Below are 22,536 nucleotides of genomic sequence, written 5' to 3' on the forward strand. Positions count from 1 at the left end.
AAGTATAGTTAAATAGTTAATACATAAACATAATCATTTATTATAATTTTCATGTATTATGTGTTATACATAAATCTATGTGCTATACTTTTATATGATTGGCAGTGCATTAGGTTTGTTTGCACCAGCATCTCCACAAACACGAGTAATGCATTGCACTACAACTTTATGACGGCTATGATGTCACTAGGTGAGAGGGATTTTTCAGCTCCATTACCACCTTATGAGACCACCCTTCCTTCTATCTGCAGTCAGTTTTTGACCCAAACAACAACTTATGTGGCATATAACTGTACTCCTTTACAGGGTAGTAGATTATACTGTGAAGTGGCTTTTTTAAAACTAGCAATCTGACAGAAAAATATCATTTTCTTACACTTAGAAAAAGTGCATCATCTTGTGTGGTTGTGCACATCTGAATTGCTGCAAAACTTCATTTGAAAATCATCCTTAATATTGCCAGAGTTCCAATTGAGTTAGGTAGGCTCTTTGGACCGTTTTACAATTTTTAAGGCAAACTCAAAAAAAGATACTCAGCTGAAACCGGTTTGGCTCCATGGATAGAGCGTCAGCCTGCGGACTGAAAGGTCCCAGGTGCGATTCCAGTCAAGGGCACATATGTTGGTTGTGGGCACATCCCCAGTAGGGGGTGTGCAGGAGGCAGCTGATCGATGTTTCTCTCTCATCCATGTTTCTAACTCTCTACCTCTCTCCCTTCCTCTCTGTAAAAAATCAATAAAATATGTGTTTTTTTAAAAAATACTCATAGGAATTTTCTGTGGTAAAAAATGATAACACTAAATCCCTTGTAAATGTTCTCAAAGTAATAATTAATAGCTTGTGTTATTTGGTACATTCATAGAGAATAAATTTAACTGTTTATAATACTATTCCACTTTCTTTATGGTATGTTTTTAGGGTCTGAAATACTCTTGAGTATATTTTAAACATATTATTTATTCATTCTTATAATAATTTTAGGTCAACTGGCTATTCTGAGGTGATAGTTGTCGTTGGCGGCTGTGAACGAGTTGGAGGGTTTAATCTTCCATACACTGAGTGCTATGATCCTGTGACAGGAGAATGGAAGTCTTTGGCTAAGCTTCCAGAATTTACCAAATCAGAGTATGCAGTCTGTGCACTAAGGAATGACATTCTTGTTTCAGGTAAATAAAGAATTATTATAGTAGCTACTTTTAATTTGAACATAGCTTGGCTGTTTAAATTAAAACAGTGTTACAAAAGAAAACAGTGACACTGGGTATGCCCACTTTAGGCAGATCAGTTTATATAACAAATAAAACCAAGATGACTTTTTGCTGTAACTACAGTAGCTATGGTCTGAAGTCTGTTAATTGATTAAGTAATCATACTAGCTTTGCAGATTACTAGATTACTACACATTGAACATATAACAACACATTTTATTTTGTACAATGGTATGCTTTTTTAAAAATCAGTAATTTTTTAAAATTTTTTAAAAGTAATTCTGGCCCTGACCGGTTTGGCTCAGTGGATAGAGCGTCGGCCTGCGGACTGAAAGGTCCCAGGTTCGATTCCGGTCAGGGGCATGTACCTCAGTTGCACATCCCCAGTAGGAGGTGTGCGGGAGGCAGCTGATCGATGTTTCTCTCTCATTGATGTTTCTAACTCTCTATCCCTCTGCCTTCCTCTCTGTAAAAAATAAATAAAATATTTTTAAAATGGACACAAGACACTGGGGGGGGTGGGATGAGGGCATGCGACGGGGTAGGGGAGGCTGGAGGAAGGTCAATGGGGGGAAAAAAGGAGATATATGTACTACTATATGTAATACTTTAAACAATAAAAAAATAAAATAAAATATCTTTTAAAAAAAGTAATTCTGGCCCAGCCAGCATGGCTCAGTGGTTGAGTGCTGACCTAGGAACTAGGAGATCACAGGTTCGATTCTGGGTCAGGGCACATGCCTGGGTTGCCAGCTCGATCCCCAGTAGGGGGTGTGCAGAAGGCAGCTGATCGATGATTCTCTCTCATCATGGATGTTTCTCTCTCTCTCTCTCTCTCTCTCTCTCTCTCTCTCTCTCTCTCTCCCTCTCCCTCTCCCTCTCCCTCTCCCTCTCCCTCTCCCTCTCCCTCTCCCTCTCCCTCTCCCGTCCTCTCTGAAATCAATAAAAATATATTTTAGAATAATAATAATAATTCTGTTTTTCGGGTGCTTCTGATGACCGACTCCTAAATTAATCTATATACATTTGTAAAGTTCAGAGTTTGTATTTTATTATTTGAGGCCTATAATTATTTCTTTTATTTTTTAAATATATTTTTATTGATTTCAGAGAGGAAGGGAGAGGGAGACAGAGATAGAAACATGATGAGAGAGAATCATTGATCAGCTGCCTCCTGGCCACCCCCCACTGGGGATAAAGCTGGCAACCCGGGCATGTGCCCTGACCAGGAATCTAATCATAACCTCCTGGTTCATAGGTCAGTGCTCAACCACTGAGCCATGCTAGCCAGTCTGTAATTATTTCTCAAGATAACAGTTGGCAATGTTAAAATCTGTTCTGTAGAACTATTTGCATTAAGCTTTCAGAGGGTCCTTGTTTTCATTTATTGAACTGAATTCTTAAGTTCTTGGACTGGGTGAATAAATCCCGTGTTTTATTATCTACGCCTTGGGCATAGATCCTTTGGTGATAGATACATATATATTGAATGTGCATTGTTTTGCATTTAAAGGTGGAAGAATCAATGGCCGTGATGTCTGGATTTATAATTCACAGTTAAATATTTGGATCAGAGTTGCTTCTCTAAACAAAGGCAGATGGCGTCACAAAATGGCTGTCCTCCTTGGTAAAGTAAGAGAAACCACTTTTTATCACTATTTCTGGTACATTTCCAAAATAAATACCACAGCTGAAACCTTTATTTTACTCACCCTCTGGGTATTTGGGCTTCAAATTGTATTTCCTTCCATTTCTAACCTCAATAGATAAACTGAAGATATAAACAATTTGACACTGTACTTTTGAATGGATAGTTTGTTCTCTCAGTTTGGAATTCGTGACAGTACACCACGTTTCTCTTTTCATGCGCCATTGGAGTCTAAATGCCTAAGAAGCATTGGAAAATAAAGGCGTTGCATCAAGTGCAAAAACAAGCCAATGTCTAATCCAAGCAGTTTTTTTCCTTTTACTGACTTTGGCAGTCAGGCAGAGATATATTTATCTAGAGTGATGCTATTTTATCTTTTTTTATTTGTACAAGTAGGGGCAAAACAAAATTAAAGCAAGTGTGAAGATAAACTCACCAACATATTTTAAACTAAACTTGTTATTGACTGCAGCTAATAAGTTTTATAAAAAATATGTAATTTGGTTCGGAACCCTTTGCTGTTCTTAGGAACTTGAGAATCACTTGTGGACTAGTGGTTTCCAAACTTTTAAAAAGTAACTACACCCTCCTTTTTAAAGTTAAATCGAATGTAAATTTTATTCCAAGCGCTAACTTGGGTCCTTTAGCTTTTCCCTGCCTCCATCTCTATCAGCTCTTCCAAAGCCTCCTCAAATTAATAAACAGTCTAAGAAAAAGCAGCATACTTGCTTGCACATGTATTTTTGACTGGTCCCTTAGTACCAGGCTCTCCTGTGGAGATATTTTAGAGCTACCAGTAAGAAACCAGAACTGCTCTAATTTGAAACAGAGATGGTACCAGGAAACTTTCCCACCCAGCCTCCCCTCTCCCATGCCCATAGAGGCTTCTAGATAATCTGTCTCTACTGTAGAATACCAGAGCTTCTCGAAGCACAGTGGAAAGCCACTGTTAATTCCTAAGGATTTTTTTTTTAATTCCTAAGGATATTGATCTAGTGTGGTGCTGCTGTCAACAAGGTCAGTGAAATAATGAGGACCTTGAGATAGATGTAATGGAAAGAAAATATTAATAGAATATTTTATAAAACCACTGGTTTGGCAGTACCTACTATATTATATATAGTTTTGGTAGCTATGCCTCAAGAATGATAAAATATTACTAAAAAGGGACTGCTAAAGTAAGGGGAAGAGATGAGGCCTGACTAAAAATATTATAATTAGCCCTAACCGGCCTGTGAACTGAAGGGTCCCAGGTTTGATTCCGGTCAAGGGCATGTACCTTGGTTGCGGGCACATCCCTAGTAGGGAGTGTGCAGGAGGCAGCTGATCGGTGTTTCTCTCTCATTGATGTTTCTAACTCTCTATCCCTCTCCCTTCCTCTCTGTAAAAAATCAATAAAATATATTAAAAATAAATAAATAAAATAAAAATATTATAATTAGTCAACATACAAAGGTATTAAAAATTATTTATCAAATACTTTATATGGATTAATTAACACAAATTTATTTCACAAATATCAGTATACTTGACTTGAAGCTACCCAAAATTTGGAATCACTAAATCAAGAAATAAAAGGAATCCTTCCTACTTTATACAGCAAGTACTCAATCCATGGAAACCATTATCCTAAAATTTACAATATAGGCTGAATTCAAACCTATAAAATTATTTAAATTTATAAATGTTCTCTGTAAAAGAACCCTAGGACGGCTTGGAATATAGAATCTTAGCACATGAAGGAATCTTAGAGAATACTTACTGTAACTTTTTCAATTCATAAAGTGGCCCAGCCAGTGTCACTCAGTAGTTAAGCACCAACCTATGAACCAGGAGGTCACAGTTCCAATTCCGGGTCGGGGCACATACCTGGGTTTTGGGCTCGATCCCTAGTAGGAGGCTTGCAGGAGGCAGCCAGTCAATGATTCTCTCTCATCATTGATGTTTCTCTCTCTCCCTCTCCCTTACTCTCTGAAATCAATGAAAAAAAATATACATATTTTTTTAAATTAATAAAGAAAGTGAATCCAGAGATCAAGCCACTTGCCCAAGGTTATACAGAAAGTGATAAAGGGACAAAAGCTCAGATTTTCTTAGGCTAGCGGTGTTTTATCTTGATGCTCACAGCACTTATTTTTAATGTAGGGAAAATTAGGTAGCCCTGGCGGGGTGATAAGATCAGTTGGTTAGAGTGTCATCCTGGTATGCCAAGCCTGTGTGTTTGATTCCCAACAGAGCACAAACAAGAAGCAACCAATGAATGCATAAATAAGTGGAACAACAAACTGATATCTCCTTCTTTCTCTCTCTCCTCCCCCATGCCCCACTGTCCTCATCCCTATCTGCTTCCTCCCTCTAAAATCAATTTTTAACTTTAAAAAAAAAAAGAAATTAGGACTGAGTCTCAGAATAAATTGCCCAAAGTCTTAACATTGTCTGGCTGCCTCTCCTGACTTCAAAGCCTATGTCCTACTGGCTACATTGTAGGACAGTTTCCATACCCCTTCTAGCTGCATAACCTTGAGTAAGTTACTTAGCCTCTCTGAACTACATGGTGTTAGAACAAACCCACCAACCGATCATTTTTAACATAAAGTGAGAAAAGCAAGATAGAAATGGCATTGGTTGCTGTGGAAATTTGGAGCAACACAGACTTTCAATGATAATATATAACATTTAGCCTTGATCCTTAGGCATTCATTATTGAACTATTAAAAGGAGTTGATGAGGTGTTTTAGTAAGATTAGTCTGTGGTTTAGAGACCTGGAGATTAATTGAGAGGTATGAAATGATATGGACCCTGAGGGAGGATAATGGCAACAGGAAACAAAAGAAAGGGACAGATGTCAGAGATATTGTGAAAGAAGACTCAGTAAGTATTAATAGTTAATTAGATGTGGAGGGAAGAGTTGATGATGACTGTCCTTTAAAAGAACTTTGGATGTTAAACAGGAGAGCTCCTTTAGTTAAAAGTGTCTTGTATGTCTCATTATGTTTAATGGACTATTCTGCATATAAATCATTTAATAAGTGACTTGTTCATTAGATCATCTGTCATATAAAGATATTAATTTGCCCTATCTTGCTAATATTTGTGAAAAGAAAATGTATGTGAAAGCCCTTTGAAATATATAGTATGGAGTTCATTATGTGTCAGGTACTTTTCTAGGTACTTGTAGAGATTAAAATGAAGAACAAGCCCTAGCCGGTTTGCTCAGTGGTTAGAGCATCAGCCTGCGGATTGAAGAGTCCCGGGTTTGATTCCGGTCAAGGACACATGCCTGGATTGCGAGCTCAATCCCCAGTAAGGGGCACGCAGGAGGCAGCCAATCAGTGATTCTCTCTCATCATTGATGTTTCTATCTTTCTCTTCCTATCCCTTCCTCTCTGAAAACAATAAAAATATATTTAAAAAAAAAAAAAGAACAAGAGCGGCCCTGCCTCCAAAGATCTCAGTCTAGTAATCCTTACCTAGTATTTTATTTACATAGCTTTCTTGTTTTATCATAATCTTATATTTTCATCATTCATGAGTATGAGCATTTAAGCTTAATCATGTAATTCTCAGCTCAAGCAGTATTATCCCTAAGGAGGTGAATATTTGTTTTTGAAGGGGTGAAAAAAATGTAGTTTCATGTATAAAGCACAGATATACATACAGTACATAAACAGATATATAATTATCTGTGGTATTAAAATTTCGTTGGAGGAGGCTATTATGAAAAAAAGGTCTAAAAAGACTCCTTGGTGGTGGTAAATATTTTAAAGTTTCAGAAGCTGAGCTAAATATATTGCAATTATAGTTATCAATTGCTCTTTAAAGGGGAGAGGTCACTTAATTCTTTAGCCAACTAGTTCAGCATTCAGGCTTTGTTGATTAAGATTTTTTCCCCATGTATTTTACATATAGGTATATGTTGTTGGAGGCTATGATGGGCAGAACAGACTTAGCAGCGTAGAATGTTACGATTCCTTTTCAAATCGATGGACTGAAGTTGCTCCCCTTAAGGAAGCAGTGAGTTCTCCTGCTGTGACTAGCTGTGTAGGCAAACTGTTTGTGATTGGTGGAGGACCTGATGATAATACTTGTTCTGATAAGGTAAGCCATGTTCTCTTACAGAAATTACCAATGGTATATATAAGAAGAGAAATATGCAAGGCTCATCAAGGGGATAGCGAGGTTCCTTTGTGTGAAAGGCCTTTTAAAACTTGGTACTTTATACTTTTGAGGGAAAATACTGAATTTCAAGTTAGTAAAGAGAGATTCTAATATGTCTGTCAATTTGCTGTAAAAAGCATGATTTGATTTTTTTGAAATGAGACTAATCTCAATGTTGAGATCTTGTACTAAATAAGTTGTTTTAAACCTTTTACTGCTGTAGTCAACAGAATCGGAAAATTATTCACACAAAACACAGTTGGGAAATGAATTAGCAAAGACTAAGACACAGTAACTAATTATGCCGCCTCCAACTGGGTCATTTTCTGCATACTTTAAAAGTATTTTTTAGAACAAAGGTGAGAAAAGGAAACATCTGTAATATAAATGGAGGATCGTTCAAATTTGCTGGTTTCATTGAACTCTTGGACAAAAGAACTTATGCCACCCTGACATCTCAGGAAATACAAAGTTTATTCTGGAAACAACTGTCCATTACCTAATTGGTTTAGCAATAGTTAACTGAATTTTGTCAATTAATTTTTTTTCTAAATTAACTTTACACAATGTGGTCAAAAGTTACATATTTAAAATTCATTACTTCAGAATTTGTTATCATTCAGAGTACACTGAATTGAGATTTATGTTCTTTTGAAGAAAGGTATCCCTAAAAGTGTAAAGAAATGATATTCAGATTAAATTATAATTATGCTACACAATACAATTTTTTAAAAATCTAAACTATTCATTTTAATAGAAATAAGTAAAGCAAACTTGGTAGCCATTCCTCCTGGAAACAATCTCTGTTTGTTACTTTATTCTGCTTGATAATAATAAATGTACATTGGAGAATTTCGTATTTCATAGTTCACTATCAAGCTAACTCCTTTAATTCTGTGAATTAATGGGATTTGACTTTTAATCATGTTTCTATATATTGATAGGCTTTTTATTAAGCAAATTTACATTTTTGTTTAGAAATTTTAATTAAACATTTCTATGTATTATTAGGTTCAATCTTATGATCCAGAAACCAATTCTTGGCTACTTCGTGCAGCTATCCCAATTGCCAAGAGATGTATAACAGCTGTATCCTTAAATAACTTGATATATGTTGCTGGTGGGCTGACCAAGGCAATATACTGTTACGATCCAGTTGAAGATTACTGGATGCACGTACAGAATACATTCAGCCGGCAGGTAATAACCTAAAAATCCTAAAGAAAAGTGAATCTAGAAGGGACTAAGTACATGACAATTATGAATATACTGCAATTCTGCTATTAAAATATTTCATGTGTGCTTGAACTATTTCATAATTTTTTAAAACTTTTTACCATCCCATGGTGAAGTAGCTATTGTGCTTGAGCTGTTGATTTTTTTTCCCTTTGACCTTTGTCAGAATTCTGCTCTAGTCCTTATCACTCTCTCTTGCATATTTTAAAAGATAAGAAATGCTCCCAAACTGGTTTTTTCTTTCTGTAGTCAGAAGCTAGTTGTTGTTTATTTGTTACAAAGAAAATGGCTGCTCATGTCTTCATCCACACACTCTGGCCTGTATCTTCCTGCTCCTCCTCCACCACTGCTTCCAAAAAAGGCTTTCCCTCAGCCTTTCGATTCATGGCTCGACTCTTCTTTCTTCTACCACCAAAATGCATGATGGTTCTGATGCTGGAAATCTGATTCTACCTATACCACTCTAGAGATCTTACACTCTCAAAGGTCATTACTTATCATCTCCCAGACTCATTCATATTCGCTTATTTTTTTCTACCCAGCTTTTAAATATGGGTTTTCCTTGAGCCTCTTCCCCCTGCCTTCTTCACAGTTTATACTCTATTCCTGAATGATCTCACCTACTGCCCAATACTGATGACTTAAAGTCTGTATCTCCATTAAAGCCTCCCTTTTGTGCTCCAGACTCAAATTTCAAGCTGCTTATTTGATACTAGAGGCCCAGTGCACAAAATTCATGCACTCACTGGGGGTCGCTCAGCCCGGCCTGTGCCCTCTTACCGTTCAGGAGCCCCCGGGGAATGACCGATTGCCGAGGAGCACCGCTGCTGCGTTCGCCAGCCATGAGCCTAGCTGCTGGCTAAGCAGCACGCCACCTGTGGGAACGCACTGACCACCAGGGGGCAGCTACTGCATTGAGCGTCTGCCTCCTGGTGGTCAGTGCACGTCATAGCGACTGGTCGTTCAGCCATTTGGTCGATTTGCATATTAGCTTCTTCTTATATAGGATTTTCCATGAGTGTTCTTCCCCAAACCTACTTTTTCTGTTTTCAAATAAGCTAGTGGATGGAAAAACTCTGTTTCTCCCTTACTCTCAAAATACTTCTGACACCAGAAATGTGTGTTTTTCCCACACTCTCAAAGGTCATTACTTATCAACATTGAATTGTTTTTCTACTTATTTACTTCTTCACAGTCTGGGTGTCTTACAATTCAATTCTGTTCTGACACTGTCTACCTGGACTTAGTGTTAGATTCCACAAGTGAAGGGCTCAGTTCCACTAGACTGCCCCTGCTTCAAATGCCAGTCACAAGTTCCAGGTTGTCCCCAGTATTTCTGATCTACCAGCTAAAAATCCAGGTTCCCACCTCTAGGTTGATAACTTGTTTGAACAGCTCACTGAATTCAGGGAAACATTTATTTTTGTTTCCTGGTTTATTGTGTAAAGGGGTGCTATAAAGGATACAGGTGAACAGCCAGATGAAGAGGTGTATAGAATAAGGTCCAGAAGGGCCCCAAGCAGAGGAGCTTCTGTCATTGTGCAGTTGAGATGTGCCACCCTCCCAGCACACGGATGTGTCAACAACCTGAACACTCTCCAAATCCCATACTTTGGAGATCATGTAGGCATGATCAATTATTAACTCAGTTTCCAGCCTGACTCCCTTCTCCAGAGAATTGGGGGAGGGCCTGAAAGTTCCAAGCCTCTAATCATGGCTTCATCTTTCTGGTGACCAGCCCCCATCCAGGAACCCACCAAGAGTCACCTCATTAGAACAAAAGACACTCCTATCACCCAGGAAATTCCAAGGAATTTAGACGCTCTGTATCAGAAATGTGGGGCCAGAGACAAATATACACAGACATCTTCTGTCTATAATAATAAAAGTGTAATATGCTAATGAGACCAGACAGCCAAATGACCTTCAGGACGAAGCCGCAGCTGCGAGGGCCGAGCCCCTTGCACAATTTCGTGCATCGGGCCTATTATTTCACGGCTAGAAAATTTCTTAGATTTTCCTCTGTTTTATATTCAATCAATCTAGCCTATCAGTTCTCAGAGTTTCTCCTATTCTTTTCCATTCCTATTCTTGCTTTTGTTAAATTCTTATCAGTTCCTACCTAAACTGAAACAATAATAATCTAGTGTTCCTTTCGCTAATGTCTTGCTTCTCTAACCCATTTTGCCACCAGTTATTTTCCAACAAATGTAATAATCAAGTCTCCTCTGATTGGAAACTATTGAGTAAAATCCAAAATTTTCCTACTTCCTTCTGTTCTAAGCCTTCTGTTGGCTGACCTCTGCTTGCCTTTTCAGCTTCACTTTCTGCCGCTATACTTCAATTATATTAATATCTATTATTTGCATTCTATATAGATCTTATGTGTTCTTGCCTTAGTTCATACTGTCCCCTTAGCCCCTCATGCCTTTTCTGGCTTCTCTCTTCACTGAGAAATGATAAATCATCTAATTTCATGGTAGACAGTTATTTGAGTCCAAGGCTACATTTCCTTTTCTTTCTTTTTTTTTTAAATATATTTTATTGATTTTAGAGAGGAAGGGGGAGGTAGAGAGAGATAGAAACATCAATGATGAGAAAAAGTCATTGATTGGCTGCCTCCTGCACGCCCCCTACTGGGGATCAAGCCCGCAACCCAGGCATGTGCCCTCGGCCGGAATCGAACCTGGGACCCTTCAGTCCACAGGCCGACGCTCTATCCATTGAGCCAAACCAGCTAGGGCTACATTCTCTTAAATGCTTAAAATCCTGAATGACCTATAAGAGCTGAAAAAATTAGCTTTTTTTTTTTTTTTTGCAGTCCAAATGAACCAAGCCTTTTTCTCTCACTATTTCCATGCTTCTTGACTTTGCATAATTCCTAAAAGCCACAGTTTGCTATTTTAAACATTTTGCATTTTAATTTTTATCAGAAACATCCTTTTAAAATATTGTGGGATTTTAATTCAACGATGAATTTTTTTAATCTTTCTTCAGTAGATCAGTTATTTAATTTAAAGTGTCATTAAAGTTTAAAATAATAAATGAAATATGATTCTTTTTCTTTATTGTTGGCATTTAAGCCTAAAGATTATAAATAATAATAATTAAGGAGAGGGTGGTTGGTTTGTTTTTGTTTTTTTACAATATTAGGATTGTGTTTCATTTTAATCTATAGTACATGTAATTTCCTGATATGAAAGTATAACTATTTCAAAGGTTGCTTGTTTGATTTAATTCTGAGCATTATTATCTGAAATGATGTTAATAACAAGATCCTATAACAATATAGTTTAAGAATCATCATCAAAGTGACTGTAAGGTTTAGTCATGTGGGGTTGCTTATCCCTGGAAACTAAGGATGTTGTTTTTTTGTGTGTTTTTTTAAGTATGTTTTTATTGATTTCAGAGAGGAAGGGAGAGGGAAAGAGAGATAGAAACATCAATGATGAGTCATTGATCAGCTGCCTCCTGCACACCCCTTACTGGGTAGCAAGCCTGCAACCTGGGCTTGTGCCCTGATTGGGAATCGAGCCATGACCTCCTGATTCATAGGTCGATGCTTAACCACTGAGCCACACTAGCTGGGCAGGATGTTATTTTTTATTGTATTGACAACTTTTAGAATTTATAGAAAGAGCTTGTGTACTTTTAAAATATATATGTATATGTATATATATTTTATTGATTTCAGAGAGGAAAGGAGAGAGAGATAAAAACATCAATAATGAGAGAGGATCATCGATCGGCTGCCTCCTGCACGCCCCACACTGGGGATCATGCCCTGACCGGGAATCGAACCGTGATCTCCTGGTTCATAGGTCGACGCTCAACCACTGAGCCACACCGGCTGGGCATAGCTTGTGTACTTTAGATGAAAAATGTTATAGTTTGGCACATAATTGGTACAATTCATGGGTTAGGTCACTCACGATAATCAGCCAAGTCATTCTGGATGTATATGAACTATAATATAGGCATTTTTTAAGTACTCATTCTTTTTTTTATTATTATTATATTTATTTTTTAGAGAGAGAGGAAGGGGGAGAGAGAAAGAAACATTGAATTGTTTTTCTACTTATTTACACATGCATTGGTTGCTTCTTGTATGTGCCCTGACCGGAGATCAAACCTGCAACCTTGGCATATCGGGACAATTCTACCCAACTGAGCTACCCGGCCAGACTCACTAATTCTTTTATACCTGAAGATACTATCCTAATTTGTGGTCATATTATAGCCACTTTCTATAATAAAGAATCTTCCTGTAATAGAAGAGCAAGCCAAGCTCTTCAAAGATGTTTTCTTTCAGTTATCATTAGGTTAAAACCCATCTCTCAGCCCACCACCCTCACTTCACCCCCCACAACTTGGCCCAATTACTAACATATATTTTATCTTAACACTCACTTCATCCATGCAAAACTAGCACTCATACATAGAGTAAAAGTTCAGCAAAAGGCAGCTTATTTCATGTCTCCTTTTATTGACAGTGTTAAAGCATGTCTTATTTTACTTTTCAGCTGCTACCAAATCTCTTACCTTCAATTAATGTGGGATTTTTTTATGTGTTTGTTAAAACAGGAAAACTGTGGTATGTCTGTGTGTAACGGTAAAATATATATCCTGGGTGGAAGACGGGAAAATGGAGAAGCCACAGACACTATTCTCTGTTATGATCCTGCAACAAGCATCATCACAGGGGTAGCTGCAATGCCCAGGCCAGTGTCCTATCATGGCTGTGTGACTATCCATAGATACAATGAGAAATGCTTTAAGCTCTAACACCAGGATGCTTCACCCAAGAAGCCACACTGATCCAAGATGAGAGGTTTCAAAAGCTCCAGAGTGGGACCTTGGCATATCTCCTTTGTGCCATATGCACAAAAAGTAAAAATAGTAATCGTGGTGCCTTTCTCCCCAAAATATCAATCTTTCAAACTGTAATAAAGCCTTCCCTGCAATTGGAAAATAAAAGGGGCTTGGGTTGTTGTTGAAGATAATGGTGTTGCTTGGGCTTTGAAAATGCATCTTTGTAAATATTTGTGAGAAACCTATGTGGAATAGGAAATACTGTCTGTCTGATTACCTTTTAGGAACTTGTGAATGGTCTCTTCATTTATGTATGTTTATCTGCAAGACTGTATATTCCTTATTTTGTCATATAGACAGATAGAAAATTGCATGACTTAAGGCTTCATTTAGGTTGAATCACGTAATGCTTACACCACATCCTAAGGAGGAAAAATCAGTTTTCGAAATCTTTGTCACTAAAAATATATTCAAACTGATTAATTTTATTGAAAGGATTTTTTCTGTAATTGATAAAAATGTGATGACAGCAATTTGAGTAAGATACCAAATTATTACTTCATGCTTAGAATTGCTGTCTTATATTAAACGTATTCTTAAGAAGAGATTGGGTAGAAGATAGAAAAGCAGTTGCCATTAAAATGACAGGTTACTTCAGTATTTAGCGTATCATCTCTAATGCCTCTTAAAGAGATCCCTTTTCGTGAACATGGCAAAGGAGTTGAAATCCATTTTGTAATATTGTCCTGTGAAAAGCAGGGACAGATCTTCTCCCTAGCCCAGTAGGGTTTGACCTCATTACTATGGTGCTTTGGGTGAGGACTTCGCCCCTGGTTATCCTACTTTCATGTGACCAGCTAAAGTCCTGGGAATCTCTACAATTAAGTTGTCTTTAAAGGATAAACCAGGGACCACCCAGCTGGGCCCATTTTTCTTTTTAAATTAACTGTCTGAATAAACTAATGGCAGTAATTGCAGTCTTCTAATCTCATTTGGTACCATTGTGTAAATTATTGATCAAAATTCTCAGGCTTCTATACAACAAATTGCCTTTGTCTAGATTTTTCAACTCCAGTTTATAAAACTTAACTAGTATTCAGGGATGAACTTAAAATTTCTAAGGCAATTTTTTAGAAATTTGTTTAAACATGACCTCATACCAATGGAGCAACAGGAACTACAGCGTAAGTGACTGTTATTTCTTGGTGGACCGGTGTAATTTACAACATTTTAGGGATGTTCCAGGTAGCCTGCTATGTTTCAACTTTCCAGGCACTATTGTCTTCTTACATTATAATTAATATGGTCCTTGTCATAGGAGATATGATGCAAATACATGTTTGGAGTGTCACCACATTTCTGTTAAAACCAATGTAGTAATAAAAAACTTAACATTGATAATCTTATTTTTATTATCCTAGAATGATAACAGAGATTTCAAATAAATTATATGGCATCAACTTAAATGCTTAGCTGGAATCAGAATTCTGAGGAAAACTCTAAAAAACTTACAAATTTTTAGGGAAATTTTACTTTTCAAATCATAATTTTTAATGATATATACCTTCTTGTGATAATTATCAGAGCAATTCAGAAAACAACTTTCTGTCATTTTAATTGAAAAATAATTGTATGTACTATTAGGATACTTGTTTTAATTTTTGAGTAAATATCTACTTTTGCATTATATCCTTTGTATAGATAGTGGTATCTATTTAGTTTAGAAATTCTTTGCAGTATATGAGATAATGTATGAGAAAAGTGTAAATGCTGAGGATTATACAGATGATACTTGTTACTTCATGTTTATTTCTAAGATCATGCCCATTCATAAATACAGACATTTCACATAAAAAATATTTTCTCAAGGTAACTTGTATTCTGGTACTTTTATCTATTGTAAAAGTATATTAACTATTGTATTTTGTTATTCATTTATTTTAATATCCATATGTTCATTGTAGTAATTTGAAATGAAATTCAATAGAACAGAATTTGTTTAAACATGACCTCATACCAATATTGTTTAATTTTTTCTACATAATTTAAAACTACATCAATTAAGTATTCAAACCAAGAACTTAGTTATACTAGGAAATTAAATAACTATTTTTAAAGTTACCCAAATGATATTTTAATTTTCTTTAATTATTTATCTTTCTTTACTGATTCTTGGTAAATAATGGTGTTAGCATTTTAAAAAACAAAAAATTTTAGGATATAATTAGTATATAAAAACGGATATGATATATCTACCAAATTGGTCAGATTATATTCATAGTGTCATCACATAGTTGACAGATTTTCTTTTGATGGGTAATGCTCATATAAGCCTTTGGGTTAGTGTGTATGTATAGTATACATGTGTATGTATGTAGAGAGTATGGTCATGTGCACACATATATACCAGTACAAACACCAAGAGTTGTATAAGTTTGTAATGATCAGGAAAAAAGCACATAAATTAAAAACTAATTGACCTTATTAAATTCCATTTCAGAAGATTTTTTATTTGGGAATTTCTAATTACTTTTTTACATTTAAAAATACATGATGAGTATTAGTATGAATACTTGTATATAGCCAGAATCTACATAATGCATGTGGTTTTACAAGGTCAGAAAACAAATTGGAGGTGGAGATGCATTTGCTAAACCCACTGAGTGGGGAAGGGAATTGAAAGTATGTTTTGTGGATCAACAGAAAAGTACAGTTTGTTTTTTCATGAACTTTAATCCTTTTCCATGTGTGAGTGAACAATAGAGTGGTCTAATTTTTACCATAGAAGACCTTCCTTTTCTACTCTAATCTTCCCACTGACTTGACTGCACAGGTATGAATTGGTAGCCTGTTGGATTTTAAATAACCTTTTTTCCCCTAGATGACTAAAATATAGATATTTACTCCATTTAAACAGGTGTTTAAGAAAAATGATGTATATACTCAGGGAGGGTATTAAGTTATCATTTTTGCTTATTTGGGGGGTTTAAAGTGCCATAACTAGGTAACCTTCAGTTCATGATTCTAGAGTAAATTTAATTTGATAAAGGGCTTCACACATAGCAGTGGTTGAACATTCATTCTTTTGTATTTAGGAAGATGAAAATGTTTTGTGGACTGATACATTTTCTCTTAGTGAATATGAATTGTTTATGTATCTCTACTGTCAAAAACTCTTCTTGGAACTCAGGAAAGACAAAGGTTCAATTATACTACTTTTGTCAGTATGCAAACCAGGTGTGTTGTGTGTGGGGGTTTTTTCCCCCTGTTGTCTGGCTATGGCAATAGATTTTTTTTTTTTTTAATTGATTTCAGAGAGGAAGGGAGAGGGAGAGAGAAATAAAAACATCAGTGATGAGAGGGAATCATTAGTCGGCTGCTTCCTGCATGCCCCACACTGGGGATCAAGCCCACAACCGAGGCTTGTGCCCTGACCCGAAATGGAACTGTGACCTCTTGGTTCATAGATCAATGCTCAACCACTGAGCCACCCTGGCCAGGCAATAGATTTTTTTTAATTGCTGTGAGAACCCATACATGAAAAGAAAGGGGTCAAGTTGTTCGTGTGTGCCTGTGGTGTCTTGAGATATAGATATGGAACAGACATCTACTCCAGACTGTATTTTCAAAGAATAAAAATTGCTATTTATGTGGTGCCATGTGATAAGATAATGTCTGTTAAAGGCTTCCTGTGGACGGCCTTTATTTTAGTAAACTCAAGACACCAGTTAACCTCAACATAATTTTGGCCTTATTAGAATTTGTTGTGCATTATATTAAAAGCCAGGTTTACATCACCTCAAACCATTATTCTTTTTAGTTAAGTAAATATATTCACCATATCATGTAACCAGAATGGGGCAATTTGTTTGACCTTTAAGGCAGTAGGTTTGACTAGCTAGCTATACTTATTGTCATATCTAATGTTACGCACTAGAAACCACTTGAGCCAAGAGTGTGAATTGAGAATTCCAGAGACATTTTCAACATACTTCATACATTTTAAAATATTTATATAAATGTTTTACATTTGTGTGATTGCCTAGATATTAAATTTACTTAGTGCTAAAGATGGTCATCATACATAATTTTTTAAAACAGCATTAGTCATAACTTATTTTATATATTATTCCAAAGAAAAGAATTTTAATGTTTTTAAAATGACTGCATCTGAATTTGTGCCTTAAGTTCTCCCAGTGCTATTTCAACTTTTTTTCAATCTAAATAAAGCTTAACCTTAGAAAAGTTTCATATTTGTTTCCTATAGAGTAAATAAACCTCTTAAAATCTTTTTTAAATTTTAGTCCTCAAGTTTTTTAATTAGCACCAACTGTGTGGTTGCTTGGCAGAATGAGAATGCTAAGAAAGGTTGTTGGGTGTTTGGAGTTTTATTATATTTTTTGGTTTGGGTTTTTTTTTTTAATTTGTTTTTATACCAAGGTGCTTTTTAAGATATTCAGGGAAAAAACATCAATTTTACATAGATTAATAAGCCCTTGTAAACATCATTTGCAATATCTACATCCAATGTCAAAAAAGTAAATTTTATTTTTGTTCCTTTATGTACTGTTCTTTTTTTTTTTTTTTCCTCTCTACAGACTTTTTCAGTTAACTTTCTTGGAAAAGTTCTTACTCTCCCCCCCTCCCCCCATGGTTTCTTCATTTAAATTTTTGTTGAAGTTTCTGGAGCTATCTGAGACAACACAATTACAGAATTGAACAAAAGTATAATACGCTTTAGAACTTGTACAGAATGGCCAAATGTCATTTGCCTTCAATTAGAGGCTCTAGAGTCTTCACAGTGGAGAGAGAAAACAAGGCTTTGTATTTCTTTGTTCTCAGTTCAGTTGTAGCACATTAATACTTACATGTTTTGTTTAAATATATTTTGTGCATAGTATTTTTTAAAAGTTGTATCTAATAAAATATCTTTTAACCATTATTACTTGATTATATGGGTGTATTAAATTTTGTTTACCAAAAATTTGTTGTTTTGTTTTTTTGTTAATCCTCACCTGAGGATATTTTTTCTGTTGATTTTTAGGGAGGGGATGGAGGTTGAGAGAGAGAGAGATTCATCCACCTGAGGGAGACACATCAATTGGTTGCCTCCTGCACTCACCTCAACTGGAAATTGAATCCAAAACCCTTAGTGTACAGGCCAACACTCTAACCACTGAGCACCAGTGAAGGCTGTTGTTCTATTTTATTTTAAATACTGGAGGCTCGGTGCACAAAATTCGTGCATGGGGGATTCCTCAGCCTGGCCTGCACCCTCTCCATTCCAGGACCCCTCGGGGGATGTCCGACGGCCAGTTTAGGCCCGATCCCTGTGGGCCTAAACCGGCCGTCGGAGATCCCTCTTACAATCCAGGACCACTGGCTCCTAACCGCTCACCTCCTACCTGCCTGATCGCCCCTAACCACTTTGCCTGCCTGCCTGGTCGCCCCTAACTGCCTTCCCCTGCTGGCCTAGTCACCCCTAACCACTTTGCCTGCCTGCCTGGTCGCCCCTAACTGCCTTCCCCTGCTGGCCTAGTCACCCCTAACCACCTCTGCCTCAGCCCCCACCACCATGGCTTTGTCTAGAAGAATGTCCAGTGTAATTAGCATATTACCCTTTTATTAGTATAGATATCCAAATGGTTGTGTGGAAAAGGGATAGGGGGAAATACATATTAATATATGTGTGTATTTACTGGTGTGTGGCGGGGGGCCAGATATGGCGGGGATCTTCCTTTTCCGTGTCCAGCACAGAAAGAGATGAACTGGTTCTGAATGGAGGCGGCTGGCGATTGAGAAATAGAAGACGCAGAGATAGAAGCAAAGCTGGGAGCCGGGTGGGACGCTGCCCTCTTCTGATGGAGGGACAGGGACCCAGAGCCTACGCCGCGTGTTTATTTATACCCCCAAATACCAGGGGGTTTCACCAAAAGTTAGGATCAAAGGAGCTGATTTGCATTCTTGAGTAGGCCCGAGCATTCCTGGTGCTTGACTGGATTTACATATAAAAGTCACACTCCCCGACACCTGGGAAAACTTAAGAGTCAGTACTGGGCCAAAACCGGTTTGGCTCAGTGGATAGAGCGTCGGCCTGCGGACTCAAGGGTCCCAGGTTCGATTCCGGTCAAGGGCATGTACCTTGGTTGCGGGCACATCCCCAGTAGGGGGTGTGCAAGAGGCAGCTGATCGATGTTTCTAACTTTCTATCCCTCTCTCTTCCTCTCTGTAAAAAATCAATAAAATACATTAAAAAAAAAAAAAAGAGTCAGTACTGATAACACTTCTCCCTTTTTGGTGAAGCATGTTCCCAGGGCGTGGCTCTGCCTGTTGCCCTGAGTTCAGCTGACAATAATTAAAGAAATGGGGGGGGGGGGGGGGTTGATGACAAATATGTGATACCTTAATCAATAAAGTAATTTAAAAAAAAAAAGAAATGCCCAGGGGGCCCTCTACACTGGTGTGTTCATAAAGTAACTACAAGGATTGCTTATATTTGTTTTTGTTGGTTTTTTAAAATATATTGTTATTGATTTCAGAGAAGAAGAGGGAGAGAGAGAAACATCAATGATGAGAGAGAATCATTGATCAACTGCCTCCTGCAACCCAGGCCAGTTTAGGCCTGACCCAGAATCAAACCTTGACCTCCTGGTTCATAGGTCAATGCTCAACCACTGAGCCATGCCAGCCAGGCAAGGATTGCTTATCCTATATAATAAAGAGGTAATATGCAAATTGACTGTCACACCCTCACAATATGGCTGCCTACAACCAGGCTGGCAGGGGGGTTAGTGAGGGACAACCAAACGACTGAATAAGCAGGCTGCATGGGACAACCAGGCTGGGGGGGGGGGGGGCGCCATGAGGGGTGACCAGGCCTGCAGGGGGGGCAGTTGGGGGCAACCAGGCCGACGGGGGGCGGGGGTAGTTAGGGGCGATCAGGCCGGTGGGGTGGGGGCAGTTAGGGGCAACCAGGCAGGCAGGCAGGTGAGTGATTAGGAGCCAGTGATCCAGGATTGTGAGAGGGATGTCCGACTGCCAGTTTAGGCCCGATCCCCCGAGGGGTCCCGGATTGAAGAGGGTGCAGGCTGGGCTGAGGGGACCCCCCCCTCATTCACAAATTTCGTGCACTGGGTCTCTAGTACTAGTATATGGAAAACCATGGATAGTGGGTAAAGAATAGGAGCCTCTTGTACTTTAAATATTCTCTAAAAAATCACCTGTACTCACCCTGAGCAGGCAGCTCATTTGGTTAGAGCCTCGTTGATACCCCAATGTTTTGGTTTCAGGTTTGCTCCCTGGTCAGGGCACATACAAGAAGAATCAACCAATGAGTACATAAATAAGTGGAACAAAAAAACGATGCTTCTCTCTTTCTCCCTCTCCCTTCCTCCCTCCCTCCCTCCTTCTTTCCCTCCCTCTCTCTCTCAAATCAATTTTTTTTAAAAATCACCTGTATTCTTATATGGAATGAGGGAAAAATGGGCTATACCTGCCTTTTGTTTCTCCAGTTTATTAACTGTTAATGGAGACAGATAATCAAAAGGGTTGTTTTACTCCTAATCATGTTGAGGTCTTTTTAAGTTTTATGTATTTTATAATGTTTGACATCTTTGGAGACCTTATTGGCTGGAGAGAAACCACCTCCCAGGACTATATGATTTCTAGAGGCAGTAAACAACTTCGCATTGAGCCCACCTTTCATATATAAACCAACAACCCCTTGTCCATACCCCCAACCACTTCCTTTAACTCACACACCAAGCCTGTTCTCCCCTTCCCTCACTCATCCTGGGGCCAGGTCCCAGACAACTAAGAATACCCCCAATGCCCCAGAGCCCACCAGAATTATTCAAATTAACTAATACTAAGCTGTTTACCCTGCCCCACTTTGACTTTCCCATGGAAACCCCAATAAAGGCTCTGGTCTATTTTCCCCTCACCCCCTTTCTGGTTCCTGACTGACACTGGTACTTCCCCTGTGGGTGGCCCTGGGTAGCATGCCCTGCCTCTTGTTTCTAGGGGATCTGTGAGTAACATTTCAACGGCATTGATTTCGTCATGTCACTCAATCACCTTTATTAGTTAAACTCACAAACTACTTATGTAAAGAGCCAGCTAAGGTCCAAGGAAACCTCAAGCGTATTATGTGCATGGGGGTGGCCAGCCGGTGAAGTTTTCCCCAACATAGGCTTTCTCTGTACAGGGTTATACAGAATACAGAAAACAGCAAACAGGGCACGCAGCTGGAGGAATGTGATTGCCTTCAAACTGCTTACAATCCAGGCTCACACCTGAGAACAGTTTCTGTTTGGCCATTATTTTCCTGAAGAGCTGGCAGCCCACCAGCTGTAAGTTCTCACAGTCTGCTTACAGATGGTCTTCATCATATTCCCACAAGGTGGGGGGAGGGGGGGAGTTGAGCTTGGGAAGGGGCCCATGTCCTGGCATATCAAACATCACTCGTTCATTTTTGAATTGTAAGACCTGTGCTGGTCTGCTGTCTCTGAAAAGCAACTCAGTATCTCATTAAACAGGATAGGACCATTTTGAGCTGGTTCTATGGTTACAATTTCTGCCATTATCCTGGGTCGTTTCAGCATATAGAACCCATCCCTTTGCTCTAGCCTCCTATTATTTTTACCTCTAGTCAACAAACTTTCACCCTAACTCACTCCACTAACACACAAGGCAAAGCCTTAAATCGGTTCATTATCCAGAATTACTCTTCCTTTGAAACCTTAGACTCTAATGTCTTTCTGTCTTTTGCCATAGCCTTCTTTTCTTTCCATCTCTCATTCCATGATCTTCCTTGTGATCTCATCCAGTTCTCCAATCTTCTAACATCTCTTTATGCAGGCCCCTGGATTACCCAATATCCCTTCCCAGCCTACATTTCATAATTATCACATTCCAACCACCCTCACCAGCAGGCAAAATTTCCTCACCCGTTTGATCTCCCATTCCACTTACTCTCCTACTGACATGTGTATCAACCCAATTATTGGGCTTCTCTCCTCCAACTCCCAAGCTATTGAGCCCTGGTAGAGAAAATCAATTAGCTGTCAAATGATACCTCAAAAATGTTGTGATCGCCAATCTCAACAGAGCAAGACATTCTTGGCAAGCCTTCAATGTGCATCTACTCTCTTCTTTTTCCTTTCTCCTAACAGCTCACTCACCACACCCCTGTCTTTTGTTCTCAGCAGTTGATCTTGCCTTCTCCTTCAAAGACTTAAGAAGGACATGAGGTAGAATCTCAACATCTTGCCCTCCCATACTTATTTCCCATCCTCTCTCTTCTTCATGACTTAGGTATCCCTTCTCCATCTAAACTCTGAATTCCCCTCATCTGGCATCTTAGGAACTTCCCTCTATCTCCTCTCTGATTTTCAACCTCTCTCTATGAACGTTTTCCCATAGCTTCTCCCATCTTTTTTAAAAATATTTTTATTGATTTCAGAGAGGAAGGG

General features: G+C 38.2%; 1 protein-coding gene across 4 annotated transcripts in view; it reads left to right on the forward strand.

Moving 5' to 3' along the window:
• Positions 1-18,008, forward strand: part of KLHL24 (kelch like family member 24) — a 40,259-nt gene extending 22,251 nt beyond the window's left edge. For all 4 annotated transcript variants that reach the window (XM_079762831.1, XM_079762832.1, XM_079762830.1 and 1 more), the window contains 5 exons: positions 982-1,166; positions 2,722-2,840; positions 6,767-6,955; positions 8,027-8,215; positions 12,836-18,008. In XM_079762831.1, the coding sequence (XP_079618957.1) occupies positions 982-1,166; positions 2,722-2,840; positions 6,767-6,955; positions 8,027-8,215; positions 12,836-13,036 (883 nt within the window). In that variant the 3' untranslated portion in view covers positions 13,037-18,008. The remainder of the gene's footprint in view (positions 1-981; positions 1,167-2,721; positions 2,841-6,766; positions 6,956-8,026; positions 8,216-12,835) is intronic.
• The last annotated feature ends 4,528 nt before the right edge of the window (positions 18,009-22,536 follow it).

The sequence above is a fragment of the Cnephaeus nilssonii genome (genome assembly GCF_951640355.1).
Source record: "Cnephaeus nilssonii genome assembly, chromosome: 3".
Taxonomy (NCBI): domain Eukaryota; kingdom Metazoa; phylum Chordata; class Mammalia; order Chiroptera; family Vespertilionidae; genus Cnephaeus; species Cnephaeus nilssonii.